The sequence below is a fragment of the Chrysoperla carnea genome, chromosome 4 (assembly GCF_905475395.1).
Source record: "Chrysoperla carnea chromosome 4, inChrCarn1.1, whole genome shotgun sequence".
In the NCBI taxonomy this organism is placed as follows: Eukaryota; Metazoa; Arthropoda; class Insecta; order Neuroptera; family Chrysopidae; genus Chrysoperla; species Chrysoperla carnea.
Window position 1 is genome coordinate 43,001,573 of NC_058340.1, and position 18,904 is coordinate 43,020,476.

General features: G+C 26.7%; 1 protein-coding gene across 9 annotated transcripts in view; it reads left to right on the plus strand.

The window, feature by feature from the left end:
- LOC123299073 (longitudinals lacking protein, isoforms A/B/D/L) overlaps nucleotides 1–18,904 on the plus strand; it is a 422,122-nt gene that overhangs the window by 285,820 nt on the left and 117,398 nt on the right. The window contains exon 5 of one of the 9 annotated variants that reach the window (XM_044881241.1): nucleotides 8,341–8,789. The exons of the other annotated variants lie outside the window; for them this stretch is intronic. Within the exon in view, the coding sequence (XP_044737176.1) occupies nucleotides 8,341–8,774 (434 nt within the window). The 3' untranslated portion in view covers nucleotides 8,775–8,789. Of the gene's footprint in view, nucleotides 1–8,340; nucleotides 8,790–18,904 lie in introns of those variants that run through there. 9 annotated transcript variants of the gene reach the window in all.

Sequence of the window (18,904 nt, forward strand, 5' to 3'; positions counted from 1 at the left end):
CCTCCAAAGCTGCTATTCTCCATTGATTCACTTTCGAGATAGCGAGATATTAAAGAATATAACAGTCTTGAAATGTGTAATACTTCCCCCAATCTCTCAAGTCGAAAGATTCAATAATAAAGTAGGGTTCCGAAAGATTCAATAATAGGGTAGGAATATCGATTTGAAATTTTGCAGTCATACAGGGTGATGGATTACATTTTTTAAGGTAGTTAACCGAAATCTGAACTTTAAACTCAGTTTATTTTTTTATATTTTATAACTAGTGTACCATGGAATATAAAAACTGGACAAATTGATAATTTAATACTGTAATGTATTCAAATATTTCAATAAACTTGTAATAATTTTGAGTGTAGATCAAAATAATAAAAAAGTTAAAAGGCGAATTATGTCATAAAAATGGGTAAATTCTGGTTGTTTTTTTTCGATATCTCTAATCATGTCTGATGCTAGACAAAATATTAAGAATCGGTCTTATTTGTCAATTTGTAGTAGGCTGAGTTTACAGTTCTGATTTCGGTTAGGTATCTTAAAAAATGTGACCCATAACCCTGTATGACTGCGCAAAAATTCAAATCCATATTCTTATAAATAACGAAAATATGATGATGTCTTCATCTTAATTGCGACACACTGTATATTACAGAGATGCAAGTTTTTATTTTTATTGTTTTCTCAAACAAATTATCCATATTATTTTAATTGATAAATCGTGACGCACGATTAAAGAATTTTGAATGCATCTTCAAACTACTGACATGTAGTATCGTTATCTTTGTTTGAATAATGTATGTTCACTTATAGTTGTCTCTTATTAACTTTATTAACTCATTTTAAACTGTATTCGTAAAAGTTGATTTTCCAACTCTATAAAAAAATGTGTTAAGGTAGTACCAGCATGAAATCACTTTTCGACAGATTTGGCCGAATTTTTTTTCTCGGGTTTATAATAGCTTTATTTATGAATTCCTAAAATTTCATAATTTTTGACCGTTTAGATCGCGAGATATTTAAAGACAAAGTTCGCGATTTTGAGGGTCATGTCCCATTTAAAGCATGTAAAATGTCCGGTCTCTCCAACTGTTTTTTATGATATTATTATATATTGAAGAAAAAGTAGAAAAAAATGTTTATACAATACAATTCTAAAAAAAAAATTTAGAAATTAATTTTCACTTTCGAGATATTAATTTTGACGTAAATTGATCGAAATTGGGACGTTGTCATAATTATTTCCCATTTTAAACGGTCAAAATTTCTGAAACTTTGGGAATTAATAGTAAGCATTATTAAATTCTTAAATTTAATTTTTCGTTAAATTCTGTCGAAAAAAAAATTGTACCATTGCTTTAACATAGAAACTGCAAATACCATGCTGGTACTACCTTAATGTTTTTTTTAAGTTGTTCATTAAATTGATCATGCGTAATAACTGACCAAAAATAGTTTGTTTGTATTTATTTTTTAATCTCGGTCATGTGCGTTCCTGCTTGGGCTGCCACCTACTCTTTTTGAGAAGAAAAAAAACTTGAATTATTTTTGATACTTACTTTTCTCTACTTGGTGTTAGTCAAGTATCAAATTTACAATTATGTTTATCAATAAGAATAATTAATTGACAAAAATCCAAAAAAAAAAAAACAAAATCTGTAATGAAAAAAATTCGTACAAAAAGTGTCGGTGGCAACCGTACTAAAAGCGCTAAACCATGATTGTTAATGATTATCAAAAATAAAATAAAAAAGAGTCAAAGGTGATGTTATTTTGGAACATATATACTTTGTATTTGACTTAGACCTTAGATTTAGTGGAACATTTTAAACAAAAAATAAAGTGACTAAGGTCGGGGCTAGCTAAAAGATCTCTGTTAAAAAAAATATTACAGACTAAATTCGGTTGCAGGCTTATAAATTCGTATTTTTATGATTTTTAAGTTTATATATAGTATATAAAAATTGGGAAAATTTTAAATGACGTATTAATGTAGTGTAGATAAGAAAAAATGCTCTGTGATTAAAAAAATTCACTTTTTGAATAGAAAAAACGCGCTATTCACATTAATTAATTTAGTGATATTATTTGTAATTAATAATTATGATATTAATAAAAATAAATTTAAGGAATATTTATTTAAGTTGATTTATTCATTTGGTTTATTTATTCACTTTGAATTGAATTTGATTATATTTGAAACTGTAATTAATGTTTTTGTTTTCCATTTAGAAATACAAAATCGAATGTGCTCAGGGCTAGATAATGACAACTGTCTTGATAAACGCGTGACAGTGCTATTAAGAATTGGATTAAATGAAGAATCTTATTAAGATTCTATCCCCATTTAACACGATTTCTAACTAGTAATAAAAAAAAAACAGCGATAAAACTAAGATGGAAATCTTATCAATTTTAAAAATTTTATGATCCATCTCTCACCGCTAACTCCATTTGTAGTTTAAATAGTTCGTACCGGGTTTTAACAAAGGGTTTTAATCAGAAAAACCTTAATGTGAAGTATAAAAAGGACCTCTGTGAAAGGTGTTGATAGGAAATCGAATCCTTTTAAATGACGAAGCCATTCTTTGTTATATAACGAACGATATTTGGAGGAAATTATTTTGAAAAATAACTAGATTCAGCAAAAATTTTATCCAAATATCTATCTCTACCCATACGTTTTTGCATAATCTAGTTAATTTTCGAAAAATGCTGGATTTAAAAAAAAATCAAAATTAGTTATTTCAGAGGCACCACCTATTAAAAATTAACTGAACAAAAATTGTAGAGTTTGATGGGGAACATCATGCTCTGACATCAAATTTGACCTTATTCTTCGGGTTTCTAACCAATTTCGATCCTAAATGGTAAGAGTTAGAATAACACTTTAAATTAGAAAGCTGATCCTCATGAAAAAACTAACATTTTTTCGAAAATCGTCAGCTTTCGAAGGAAATTTGACTTAAAAATGTATCGCTATTGCTTTTAATTGAAAGAAAACACGCTAAGTATGGAAAAATGCTTTGACATACAATTATCCATAAACTTAAAGCGTATTTTCTTTCTTGATTGGATGCAATAATGACATATGTTTAAATCGCATTTCCTCCAAAAGCTAACATTTTTCGAAAAAATGTTTTAAACAAAAATTGTTAGTTTTTTTATGAGAATCAAGTTTCTAATTTAAAAGTTTATTCCATCTCTGCGTTTAGGATCAAATTGGCTATTAAAGCAACCCGAAGAACTAGGTTCATCTGTTGCAGATTTTGAAGTTCTTATTGCAAGAAGTTTGGTTTCAGTGTAAAAAATCGATTTGAATTTCTAAATGAGAAACACCCATTGTATAATTTTTGTGCGAATGTTGTTGTGTACAGGAATGGATGGGATGCATTTAAAAGAAAACTCAAAGCTCCTCACATATACCTCTAGAAGAAGTAATCAAACATTTTGGCTTGGTGCTCTGATTATAAATATTAATTATTCATTAACAAAACACAAATCATTTTTTAATTTTTTGTATTAATATCAGAATAATCTTTTTCAAAACTTATGTATATTAACCATGAAAATTTGTTTTTTGATTTCAGTATTATTGGAATTATTACGTTATCGTATGAATTCAATGAAAGGTGGCAACACTGATATACAATGTTGGCAGTGTGGACGTAAATACAAGATAATATCATCATTGCGACGACATTTACGTTTAGAATGTGGGAAAGAACCACAATTTCAATGTCCATTTTGTCCACATAAGACAAAATTAAAATCAAATTTAACACAGCATATGCGATATAAACATCGGAATCAAGACGATCATATTTTTAGTCTTAGTTCAATTAATTAATTATTAAAAATGCAAACATTATGTATATTTATATTTATTTTTGTTTTTTAAATTAGTTCATTTTTTTCTAATTAATTAATTTTAATAAACATTTTTTAATATTTTTTTAATTCTATGTATAATTATTTTAAACATATTCGAATGGAATAAATTGATTTAATATTTTTATTTTGAAAGAATTTTATGAGTGTGACTGATTCTTTTATTTTATTTACAGTATAGTTTGATTAAATAGGACCCTTATTAAATATTTTAACTGCTTTAAACTTTAGCTAAATTAAAATTATTCTCGCTGGGTAAGGCGTAATAGCGGATTAATTAATTTAATTCGTTTTCGAATGAGGATGTTTTGAAAGTGGATCCATTTTTTGTCCACCTTCATCATTTCCTAAATTATTGGTCCACGATTACTTCAAATTTTGTATTATAAATGGATACTTTCTCCCATCAAGAAGGTACCTTAATAAAAGATTTGTCACCTCAAAGATACGGGAAGACGGCGCATAAACCTGAAAGTCGGGAAATTGTGAAATAAATCTAATTATTGCACCGAATTATACTACTACTGTTCGATATTTTTGCTGTTTTGTGTACTCAGGTTTTCTATAAATTTGTAAATAAATATGCTTCAAGTAACTTAAAAAATAAAAGCTACTCAGAGTTGTCGAATTTACTAGAAATTAAACAAATAATCAAAAAATATTTTCTGTTACTGGACTGGAGAATTAATGTTGATGTCGGGAGTCGGGAGAGACTACACGATTTCGGGAGTCTCCCCTGATTTTTCGGGTATTTAATCTGTTAGAAAAACAACAGTTTCACTTTTCTAAAAATTACTATTGCTTTTCCTGATGAATAACCTGAAATATTTTTTTTAAATAGAAATTCTTGAAAATGCTTCCAAATATACAAATTATTTTCATCGCGACAAACTCTCAACAAAATGGAAGATTTTTCGTTCGGCACGCAAAAAACATAATGTCCAACGGTGTAACATCATTTTCAAAAAGCCCAAATTAAAAATATTTCACACTCCTTTCAATGAATAATTTTGGTATTTGGTAACTTCTGATTACTGTTCATAGATGGCTGAGTTTATTAAAATTATTAAATACGATTTTATTATCATTCCTTCACTCTCGTTATATTTAGATATTAATCTTTATCTTGATGCCAAAGTGGTATATTCGACAGGCCATGCGTCTAAAGCTGTGGCTACATGATACTAGCCGATGGTCGTTGTTCAGTATTCGTTGTATGATGTTCGCCATAAATGTAGACATAGTCATCATTTTTGCTAAAATATTCCCTTTTAATTTTTCGTGATAAAGTCTAGATGCTTCAACATTTCCATAAATTTATGAAGCTTACTATTCTCCCTTCTTTTATTTTATTCATTAAAAAATTTCAAAAACTTGGCAAATTTTCAAGTTACACGATTTTATTTCTTTTACAGACTTACAATACTGATAATCAAATTATACTGTAAAATCAAGATTTGTAAAAATGAAACCGTTTAAAATCAATTCAGAGATTGGTATAAGGGCTGGCAATGTCTCGAAGAAGTTAATTTTAAGTTGGATTTTGGATTTTTTTTTCTTATTGAAATTATTGAGCAATGAAGTACTCTGGCACCTATGATCGATTGCGATAACTGCGTTTACTAGTGTATAAAAAAGCAGAAAATAAATCAGTAAATCCCATGTTAATTAACGCAACCGTTCTCAGGCGCAAGATGTACTTTATCTCTACCTAAATACAATAAGAAATATCCGAAATTCAACCGTCTTAAAATAAACTCTCGAAAACGCTGCCAGTTATTGTACCATAATGTGAAAATGATTATTTATAAATTACTTCGTTTTTTCATTTGGTTCAAGGCTATGATTTCCAATAAACACTAATTGTAGAAAACTTGTTGAGAACTTTTAGTATTAATAGACGATATATACGTAAAATAAATTTGTTAAATAATTGTTAAAAATCTTTTTTTTTGCTATTATTATTAATGAGTGATTTTAAAGTTGTGATTTAAGATACGAGTTTTCAATACAGCTGGCTGGTCCTGCTGATAACTTTTTTTTAAAAATATTTTTTTGAGATTATCTCTTATTTTTTGGTATTAAATTGATATCCGCTTATCTTATTTAAAAAAAATTAAAATTGACTTAATTAATATAAAAAAGCTTATATTAGGTTTTGCTAAAAAAAAAAAATTTATTTATTATTTTCTAAACATTCCATTATAAGAGTTTTAAAATGTTGGTTTTATGTTTAATAAACTGCACCTACTTTTTGAATTTTTGGCATACATAGTTTTGTGTAACTATTTTCAAATGTCAATGCTCTAGTTTTTACATAGACGCTCTTTCTATTCATTTTATAAGGGGCTATAATATTTATTATATATTTATAAAATCACGATGAATCATTTTTTTTCATGAAATTAAATAATTTTTTATTTGGTATTCATTATTTTCTTTTGTTTTTAAAATGTTTTGCATGATAATTGAGATGTCCTTGATTTCTTAGAAATGTTTTTGAGGTTTGTAGATAAAACCGCCAATAATTCAAATCAACTACTAGTGAGAAAACTTAAAAATTTTAATATCTAACTTTTCTCCATTTTGAAAATGACCAATTATTCCTTTTTCATTTTACGACTAATAGTCTAAATGTGCCAATAGCTTTAGCTTTTCTTTGAAAGCGGTGTATAAAAATTAAAAATTGAACTCAAGAGTGGTACTCTTTTGTGCCTTCATTAGATTTGATCAAAGTATGGACATAGCTAAGAAGATCCCAAAATTTGATCAGGAGGACAATATTTCGTAATCTACGCCATAAAAAAAAAGAAAGAAGCAAATCAGTGGTCTCGCGGAATCAAGTACCATTTGCGTCGAGCCTTGGGCAGTGTCTCTGTCTCTATACCATACCAGCTTAGTAGTAAACGCCATAAATTTCTTTCAAATTTGTATTTTCAAGGATTCATTCTAAGATGATAAGTTTTTGGAACTGATAAGGTATTCAACATTGAATTTTTCTCTAGATAACTATTTTTCGTCACTTGTGGTCTTATCTGGATTTTATTCTGCAGAATCGTAATCGATCTAAAAAATAAAAAACTTATATTCAAAACTAACAAAAATTTTATCTTATAATGTCTTAAAATATTATATTTCCGTTTTAAAAATATTAATTAAAAAAAAGCTAAGATACACATCCTGTTTATTTAAAATAGACAATAGTCCAAGGGCGTCGCCAACAAGTTGCATAGATAAAATGTATAACTGTAAAAAGTAAAATATAAATTTTCTAAAAGTAAATAAATCGGATAATAAATTATTGGCATTTTGTTAATTTCGAGTCTTTGGGATGCGCTTCCCTTCCCTACTCTTCGACGACATCCAATAGTCTAAAGTTTATCACAATTTTTTTTAACTTCTACAAATTCTCACTGTATTAATTACCTCAGTCTCAATTATTGCAGAAATTATAATTTCTTAGAAAACAAATTTCTCAAAAATAATGCAAATGCAAAATATAATTTATTGAAATTTAAATAATTAAAACTAATTTTCCTAAGAAAATCAATAATTATTCCTAAATATAGTTTTTATTAACATAATAATTGTGTAGATATTGTAAAATTATTTGTACAATAATTGTATACGGATAAAAATGAAAAACAGCTTATTAAAAATAAATAAATAAAATAAAAACTAGTGATTAATATGCCCTTTTGTAATTATTTTAATGTTTTGTAACTTTTATCATTGTTTTTCCATGTATAAATAAACAAAAAATACTAATACGGTGAAATATTTTTATTAATTTTTAAGATAAATAATTTTATTTATAATTGATTACAAATTTTTGTATAATACAAAAAATTGATAAAATAATTATTACAAAAAATTTAGGGTTTTTATTTTTTTTTAAATCCTTTTTTCAATTATTTTCAGATAATTTTTTATTAAAAGGTAAATATATTTTTGTTACAATTTTTTTTGTAATTTTTTTTTATTAATTTTGTATTTTTTTGTTTTTTAGATGAGAGAATAATTTGGAAAATGAATTTGGGGTGCGTATTATTTGATATATGGTGACAAAAACAAAACACGAAGACACACGATTTTTTTTTTATTTGTAATTTTTTTTGTAATAAATCTTTACATCAAAGATTTCCTTTTGTTTATTTTAATTTTTTTTTTGTTGGAATTTACAGGTTTTTGTTCGAATATTTATGACGTTCAGGTTTTTCTTTTTTTTTTTTAAATGTACACATATTTATGGCATGCGCATACATATAAAAGACAACTTTTTCTTATTTTTATTTTTTTTTTGTTTTTTTGTTTCTTTTTTCAAACAAAACAAAAGCTCTAACAAACTTTTTTTGAAAGGAATTATACACAAATGACACACTAACGAGTAATACAAAAATTCCCAAAATGAAAAATACGCACATTGACATCTATATTTTAAAACTTATGTTACAGAATTAGTGGCGGCATTTTTAAAACCATACACTGATTCAACAGCGAATGATACGTTACGTCATTTATTAACATCACCAGTACAAGCAGCTGCATACCAACGTGACGTTAAAATGGCTGACTTATTATTAGCGGCAACGTCCAAGAAAAAAAAATATTTACATTATAATATAATGAATGAGCAAATTGTGAGACCTGGTTACAGTGCAGAATCACAATTTGCATGTCGACGTTGTGGTAAACGTTATCGTTGGAAATCGACAATGCGTCGACATGAGCAAGTAGAATGTGGTGGTAAAGAACCAATGTATCAGTGTCCGGAGTGTTCGTATCGGGCTAAACAAAAAGGCAATTTAAATGTACATATGAAGAAGCATCATGGTACCACTGTAAATCAAATAGCACATTTCTCTCAAATGAAAAATGAAACTATTTAATATTTTTTTAATTATTAATTAAGAAAAAAAACGCTATTCGAATTTCATTTTTAACATGTTTTGTTTGTTTTATATTATGTTGACATGTTTCGTTTCAAACCACATTATTCATGTATAATATTTCAGGAATAGTGATGATAGACATAATTGAATTAACAGAAAAGTCGGGGGATTCTTGTGTCAATAAAGAAAATGTTACTTTAGGCATACCAGAATAAAATTCATTGTATGAGATCCCTTTAGTGCACTACTAGTGCTTTTACAATTTGATAAAAGATGTCCTAGCAGTTTGCAAAGCTGCATGGAATTGTTTTTAACCAAACTAGTTAGAATGCCCACGACAACTATTTTGTGCATCTTTCATAGATTTTTAATTTCATAAGACGTATTGTCTCAATGAGATAGAAGTTTCTAAATTATTGTCTAATAAAATCATGTGAATTGTAAATAAAATAATTTTGCGTTATAAATTATAGCTTTAATATTTAAAATAGTTATTGCGGAAATTATTTTTGATTTCTCATTTATGCTACCTGAGGGCATAAATTTAATACAATCTATCGTCACGATTCCTCTTCCCCCCAAACATATCGAAGTTATTACGAAACACACTGTTAAATTAATTAGTAATTATTTAATTATTTATAATCATTATCACTCTCCTCCGAATCATTTTAGTTGTAATAAAAAGATGGCATTAATTTACAAATTTTTGAATAAATATTATATTTCTGTTCCTATCTTGTAATTTCGTATTATTTATAATCTATCACTCGAGAATTATGTTTTCAATAGTTTTTTTTCTCTTAACACGATATATTTTGACGCGATATTCAGATCTGTTGTTTATACCAAATATACATCCGGAATTGTTGTTTTTCAAATCACTCAAGTCACTTCTTTTTTGAGTTTATGAACACTTTCCGCTTTACGTCCACGCTGAGTTTTATATACCAAAATCTCTATGATTTTTGTTGCCGAAATTATAAAAGGAAGAATATATTTTTGTATAACGAACATGAAAGATAATTTAATGTTAATTATTGTAAAGTTAATGAATTGTTTATAAAAATTTATATGGATAGTAGCGTATATAATAAGTGCCTTATTGGATAAGTTTTGATTACTTAAAAATATTTTTTTTTGTCAAGAGTGTTCCGCCTGGAATGTCTGATCATATTGTGATTTTTTACATATACAACAGAGGCGTCATGGTAGACATTTTGGAAAGATACTCACTTGTTTCTCTTTTTTACATTTCACCGTTTTCTATCATACAATCTATAATTTATTTTTCATTTTACGTTTAATATTTTAGATTCGTAAGTAGATAGATATTTTAGTGATGTAATAAGTAGACTCGATAAGACACATCTTTTAAAGAAATTACCCTTCTTGGGTTATGATCCTCAAAGGACTAGAATTTTTGACTAAAATAGTAAGGATTAGTTAAAAAATTACCATTTATTGCCAGAAAAAAATAATTTGATATCATTTAATATGTATCAAAAGGCGAGCAAATGGAAATATACATTGATAATAGGAAAATTCATGCAGGTCGGATTTGAAATTTTATTTCAACTATTTAAAGTTCTCATATTTAAACGCTATTAATTTTATTAAACAAATGTCAAATTTCCTGTTATATAAATATAACCTAACTCATTATTTAAACCAAATAAACATACTGTCAACTTGTTACATCACTAACTAATTATGTAATATTTTTATTGTTGATGGACCACTGAAAAATAATGTCTATCAGAGCTGTATTTGACAATAAATTATTATCGATAATTTTTATTAGAATGTTAAAACAAAAAACAGAGGCTAAAATTATTTTTAGTGTATAATAAATTAGTAATTAATTATTTTGAGATATGTAAAACAAAAATTAAATTTTATATTCGTTATAAGACAAACCCCACAAGTAAGGTGCCTTAAATGGTTCTAATTGTAAATTTTTTTTCTTACCATTTGGTATTTATAAATAATAAAAGTTGTAATATTGATGACCCAAATATATTTTGTTAGTATTAAACATATAGTTATATAACTTTGTTCGTTTATTTTTAAAAATTTTTTAAATAAATTTTGGTGCTTCAAAATTTTTGAACAAAACAATTATAATTTACGCTTTAAACATATACGTTTATTTTTGATTAATCGATTTTTTTATTTTTCTTAAAGTGAATTTCGCACAAATCACTCAATTAATTTTTTTCTATCTACGTAAGAATTCAGTATTCGTATTTTTGGCTTTTTTGAGCATTTAAAATTTTTATTGATTTATGCGTGATTATTTTTGAAAATTAATTTAATTCTTGTTAATACCGTGTGCAATTAAACAAAATTAATTGTAAATTTTAGAAAAACATAAATACTCCCGTTATAATATACTAGTTAAAATTTTGTTCGCATTTAATTTTTATTGTATTATTTTTTTAACGCACAGAATGTTTTTATTTTTATTTTTTTTTTTGGGAGCACAATTTTTTTTAAATTATTAATTTTTGGGGATGTTCGACGAATTTAAGGTAAAAAACAATTATTAAAATGATTAAATCTTCCAAGCGATTTTGGGTGAATTTATTTTCTCAATAAGCATAATTTTCATGGATCTAAGTCAATTTTGACATTCATGACAGTTTTGGTATTTATGCATTGAACTGTCATTCTTGATTATTGAATTATGGTCTAAGAAACGGCATAAGGTCCATCATAGTTTTTCTATCGAAAAGTGTTTGTTCATGGCTATTTTTAATTTAATTCATTTTAATTAATTTTTTCCATGAACGGTTTTTTTCAGGCAAGCCTACACCATTAATTTCGTAATTAAATTATCTTTCCTTTTGATATTAATTTCGATTAGCTGACAGATTGTTGAAGTTACCTCAATATAAGTAACTACACCGATCTGTTAGCCAATCGAAATTGGTATAATTGGTATCAGAGAACGATAATTTTATAACGAAAATAATGATAAAGACTTGCCTGAAAAAAACCGTTCATAGAAAAAATTAATTAAAATTAATGAAATTAAAAATAGCCATGAACACCTTTCGATATAAAAAATATGATAGGCATGTTTAAAAATCAATAAAATTCCTTAAAAAATATCTCTCAACTGGTTATCAAATGGGTGAAGATCGACCTTATACCGTCTGTTGTACTATTATGAATAATTTTGAAAGAACTAAATTTTTGGTAACTAACTTTGGCATACAATTTTTTAAAATTATTCAACAAAATTGAAGGTAACGTCGTTAAAACAAAAAATGTGTTCTATCTCTGATGAAGGCTTATTTTATTGATTCATCCGAAATGTTATGGTTATTTATCGATTTTAATATTAACGTTTTTCATCGTTTAATTCTGCGATTATCTCCTTTTTTTTTCTATTTGTATAAAAAAAAATTATGAGTTATTTTAAATAAGTTTTTTTTTAACAATTTCGTCCATTTAGTTAAAAATAAAAATGTTTTTAGTTAAACATAAAAATGTCTTCACTGCCTTAGTTACAAAACAAATTTTTTTTAGTTATTATTTTATGTTAGTTATAAAAATTGAAAAATTTATTATATATATAGAATATATTGATTATATATATATTTTGATATTAATTAATTTGGGTGTTTGGAAAATAAAAAGTATATTGAAATTTTTTTATTGTGCATTTTCATTTAAGTACTTTTTCAAATTCATTACTTTTTTTGTACATATATTTTCAGGTTAATAATATTAATTTTTTTATATTTTACAGATAGAAAAAAAGCGAAAAAAGATTCTAAAAATGATTCCAATGATCCTCCGTTATCTTGTGGCAAATGTTTGCGTAAATACAAAACACGAACTACTTTATTACGTCATATGGCTGTTGAATGTGGTAAATTACCATCTCATTCTTGTCATATTTGTTCGTATGTGGCCTACCATAAACATCATTTACATTCCCATTTAATTAATAAGCATCAATTAACAATTTTTAATTAAAATGAAAATTTTCATAAATTTACTGTGATAATTGTATACCCGTACTTTTCTAATAAAACCTTTTTTTCCAGTCTGTATATTTTGTTAATATTAATTTTTCAGTAATATCGTCGAAAAAAGAGGATAGTTTTGCGTTATATCGAAGTCAAATGTATTTTTTATATAGTACGTAGGGAGGGAGGATATCGGGGGGTATCCCATTTATCCCATTTTTGGACTGTGTTCAATAACTTTCGTAAGTTTTACGGGAAAAATTAGTTTCATTTTTGGGTACAACCCCACACCTTTTATTTGTAGAAATTTTTTTTAAATTTTGAATATTTTATTAAGTCTATGGTTTTAAATTATTCAAGATATTGAGTTTCAAACAAAAGTCGTGGGAAATATTTTTCTCAGTAATTTCTATAATCATTTTTCATGTAAAATTGTATTCGTGGAGATTGTAGGTTTCTAAAATTATTTGGAAAAATCTGATACCTACAATTGAAAGTTTTTCTGACTTTGATTTAACGTAATCTTCGATAATTCTATCCTTGTCTGTTGCCAGATTCCCTGTCTCGCAGATTATTGTAAATATAGTAGTCTAAGAGACGGTATAAGATAGACCTTCATCCATCTGATAACCAGATGGGATATTTTTTTTATAAAATTTTATTGATTGATAAACACACCTATGATTGCTTTTCTGTCAAAAAGTGTTCATGACTGTTTTTTTATTATTTTAGTGATTAAATTATCTCTCTTCTGATACTAATTTCAATTGATTTAACAGATTGGGGAAGTTACCTATACTGACTTATCTGTTCATACCAATCGAAATTGGTATCAGAAGAGAGATTATTTTATTACAAAGGTAATGATAAATGCTTGCCTGCAAAAACAGTTATGAAAAATGATTAAAATTAATTTAAAATATGCATACTATTCGTAGTCGTGTTTATCAATCAATATCATTGCATTAAAAATATATCTCATCTGGTTGTCAGATGGATGAAGGTCGACCTTACGCCATCTCCTGTACTATAGGGTTTATATTTGTAATATAATGCGTGGGACATGGAATCTTGGAACAGACAAAGACAAATATACATGAGACCGTTTTTTTAGTAAGGTGAAATAGTGAGTACCTGTTTTATGATTCTTTTTTAAAGGAATTTTTGTGCTTCAATAAATTTAGAATTATTTTTTGATTAACTAATAATATTTATTCATTTTTTTTAGGAAATTTTGAATGTCAGCAATGTTTCAGGCGCTATATATTAAAAACAAGTTTAATAAGACATATGATGCGTGAATGCGGTCAACCACCGAAATATTTATGCCCATATGAAAGTTGTAATTATGTCTGTAAATATAGTTATAGTTTAAAATCACATGTAAAACGTATCCACTTTGGATAAACATTTATTATTTGATTTTTTTTCCTCTCTAGTCAAACTTTTTTCTTCGAATTTATTTATATTTATACATAGGGCTCAAATTGAGTGTTATTATGGTCTAAGACACGGCATAAGGTCGATCTGATAACCAGATGAGACATATTTTTTATGAAATTTTATTGATTTTTAAACATACCTATCATATTTTTTCTATCGAAAAGTGTTCATGGCTATTTTTAATTTCTTTAATTTTAATTAATTTTTTCCATGGACGGTTTTTTTCAGGCAAGACTATACTATTAATTTCGTAATTAAATTATATTTCTTTTGATACTAATTTCGATTAGCTAACAGATTGATGAAGTAACCTATTTCAGTATGAACAGAAAAGTCAATATAAGTAACTAAACCGATCTGTTAGCCAAAGATAATTTTAAAACGAAAATAATGATATAGGGTTGCCTGAAAAAAACCGTTCATTGAAATAATTAATGGAAATTAGTGAAATTAAAAATAGCCATGAACACTTTTAGATAAAAAAAATATGGTAGGCATGTTTAAAAATCAATAAAATTTCATAAAAAATATGTCTCAACTGCTTATCAAATAGGTGAAGGTCGACCTTATACCGCCCCTTGTACTATTAAGAAACGGACTGCTCAAATTTGTTTGAATATTTTGAAATTTTTACCATGAAACTATTTGTGAACCAAAGTTAAATCTAAGTAATTTATAACAATAATTTTTGAGTGCAAATTTTTATATAGATATTGTATTTACTTTTATTTATTAATACTGTAATTTTCAGACCAGTTAAAGTACAAATTTAATAAAATTATTGTAAATTAGTAAAAATTTATTTAGTTGTTTAAATAAAATAGAAAAATCTTTTTAAAAAAAATTTATATAAAATGTGTAATAATTTTTCTTGATTTTCTTTTAATACAGTTTTTCTTTCAATTTCTTAAAAACAAAATGTTTTTGTGATCCTTATGGAAAAATCTAAAATTCAAGTTACTGTGTTTATTTTCATTTATTTTTGTTTCAGATATAAATGCTGATCCAAATTTATTTTCATACTCTTGTAAACATTGTCAAAAACGTTATAAATATAAATCTAGTTTGGGTCGCCATATTAAAATGGAATGTGGCAAAGTTCCAAGTGCCCAATGTCCAAGTGATGGATGCTTTTATAGAACAAAACATTCACATAATTTACGAATACATTTGTTGCATTGCAAATTTAAATAACCCTGTAAGGATAGTCCTGTAGACTGCCTTTTTTTTTTAAAATTATTTATTTTATTATTATTTTTTTTGAAATAAAAATCATTTTTTTAAAAACAATGTTGGTGTTTTTTTGATATTGTGTGTGCAAGAAAAGTATATTTTTCTCGATTTTTTCTTTGAAATATTTTTAACTAATATGTATATGAAATTTCAGGATTCTTTTGGGATCAAACATCAATTGAAGGCAATGCATGTCTACATTGTTTTAAAGTATATAGACATAAAAGCAGCTTATGGCGTCATGTTAAATTTGAATGTGGAAAATCAGCAACATTGTTTTGCCCAATTGTACATTGTAATTATTCAGCAAAACAAAAGAATAACTTGAAGTTACATTTGATTCGAAAACATAACATCGAATACACTCAATTTACCCAATTTTTTCGACGTTAATTGAGAAATTTGTTGATACAATTGAATAAATCTTCCATTTCCGCATTGTAATCCAAACCAAAGAATTTCCTTCGTTTTAGTTTTATTATCACACAATTTAGATTAAAAAAAAGTCACGATTTATTAGTTTTAAAATTATTTGAATCACTTTCAGCTGTGATATAAATCAAGTCCTACCTCATAAATAAATTTTTGATTCAGTAGTTAGTGATTGAAAATGTGTGAAAAAATGTATTTAGTTTTAAGCGTATTCATCCTTTCATTGAACGATCGAGAAAATTGAAAGCCAAGTGATTAACTGCGTATAACAAACACAATTTTTTTTTTAAATAATACATTTTTAAGATGAGAGAAAAAAAAACTTCTAGCAGTAAGCCAAATTTTTGAACTTCCAAATTTTGGATCTTTTGATATCTCTTAAAGGTCTTACCATCGCTCAAGATTGCAGCGATCCAGGGACTTGGAATGAGCTTACTGCCTTCGCAACTGCTAGGTTGTTCTTCAAAAACAATTACCAATGCCTGCAATAAAGAAAGAAACATATTGATTACTCGTTTTTATTGATTAAAATTGGGAGACTTTCGTTATCGTCAAGGTTGCGCCCGGCAACTTTTTTCTCCACGAAAAATGATGGTGACAATTTTTCCCTGAATGAGTTTTTTGTTCAAATTTTTATCCCTACAAAAGTGGATTTTCGAAGTGTACACAAGCCATAGACATAATAAGATCATTCAAGTTTTCCTTCATTCAACATCCTCTTCCAACCGACAAAAAAAGCCTGTTATACGCAGGTTATTTGCTTACAGTTTTTTGAAAAAATTTAGATAATTTGTGTAAAAAATTAAACTCGTTAATTTGAATCGTTATTTACGAAAAATTAGTTTTTAAGCATGAAAAGTTATTTAAGAAATGTAAACTAAAATAATTTCATCATCATGAGTTTTATTTCAGCTGATTTTAATCTATACGTGAATAGAATTCCTACACGTCGACGTTATAGCAGTGAAGATATATCTACAATAACAACATCTTCAACCAATTCAAACATCATGACAGGCGGAACATCAAATTCATGTCCAAAATGTGGTCGAACATATACAAGGAAAACAAATCTATTACGTCATATGCGCATTGAATGTGGTAAAGAAGCACAATTTCAATGTTCACAATGCTTTTATAAATGTAAACATAAACATAGTATGTTACGTCATTTAACACATAAACATAATACTATTGATAATAATGGCGTTTAAGTCAGTTGAGCAGGAATTCCACATTTTTCAGCAAAAGCAATTATAAAAAAGGCGAATTTAAAAACGATTCATTTAGAAAAAAATGCTATAGCTACTTGTTGCGTATAGAACAGCTAGCGCCGTTGGTAGCAAATTTAGCAACTTCATTCTATATGAAGAAAAAAACGTATATGCAATAAATACACTTTACGAAAATGATACAAACTTTGCCCTATCTTTCTCAGAGCACCAAAAGTTGTATCATTCAGGTAATATGCATTGCATAAGCTATTTAAAAAATCATATAGTATGAAGTTGCTAAAGCTACCTACGGTATCAGCTTTGTTTTGCACCCAACGGATGGGATTTTTTTCTTTTAGATCAATTATAATAGTCAGAATTAGGAATTATGAGGGACTGAATTCCGCCAGTGCTAATTTATTTTCAATAGTATTTTTCAAAGCCTTAAACTTACATGGCCTAAAAAGACTTACTTGGCAAGTTATTCCTAGCTGTGATGTAGGCAGTAGATGTGATGCAGGCATCATATGATCGCTTTTTATGCTAGGTGATCTGATTATCTTATTGTATTGCATATGTTTCTAGCTCAAGAGTTTACAGTTAAACTCTTCCGTCTGAGAAGGCAGAAAAACAATTAAAATATTCTAGTCAATTTTGAGCCATCCTGAATTTGTAAACTCGATAAATGATATTTATGAAATTTATTCCTCCTGGTAAATCTGCTGTTGATATAAAATCCAATTATTTTTTATGATTGTGATTTCTTCTAGTCATTGTACAAATTTGAGTACGGTTATCTTGTCATAAATTAATATCAATTCATCATCGCATGTTAACAGCAGCCAGTTATCTCTATTTTACATATTCTATTGCATGTTGATATGAGTGAGTAAATTTGCTTTGATTCATATTGAGGTTTTTTGATTGATTTTAGTCTATTTACAGTTTAACATCCTAAAAAGCTTTAAAACCTTATTGTAGGAAAAACCTGCTTGTAATAATTTTCCCACACTAAAAACAAATAACTTCTTTTAGAGACAAATAGAAGTCAATTATCGGTAAGTAATTAACATGCTTATTATATTAATTTCTATTTGTCTTAGCAAAAAAGTATTTTTGGCGTGAGGAAATGATTTTCCCCCGTTGGTCATTTCTAGAATACGATGATCTTGAAACACCTTGTACATTAAGAAATATTGCAGGATATGCAATTCCTTGTAGTAAAATATGGGGAAAAGTTTTTTTCATTTTATTTAATGAAAAATTTTGAAACAAAATAGTAAAGCATTTTTACTATTTTATAGTAGAATTCCTTACACAGAAATTAGTTCATATAAATATACTTTCAGGGACTTTCAAAATATACGTTTAATATCCTTGTTGCAAATGTTCGTATATCTTGAACACGCGAGGTCTCTGGTTTTATATTTGTGTGAAAGTTTTTTCTGTTCTCATTTTTGTGAAAGACATCTCACATGAAATAAAATTAACATCTTATCTTATCTTATTTGTCCGAAATAAAAACTATTCAAGCATATATATTTCGTATGAACTTTTTTTGTTTTTGGGAAAAGAATTTGAAAGTGTAAATATTTTTTGAAATTTTTGCTCTCAAGAAATGTGAATAGTCATAAAATTTAAAAAAAATTGAACAGGCACAAATTTTGAAGTACACACATCACATTTACCAAAGATTATATAAAAGTTACCAATAATTATTTAAAAAAAATCTATTTAAGTCTAGTTTTTAAGTATTTATTTCTTCCCAGACCTTTGATATTATATTTATTTAAATAAATTTGTTCGTAATTTGATCCATTTA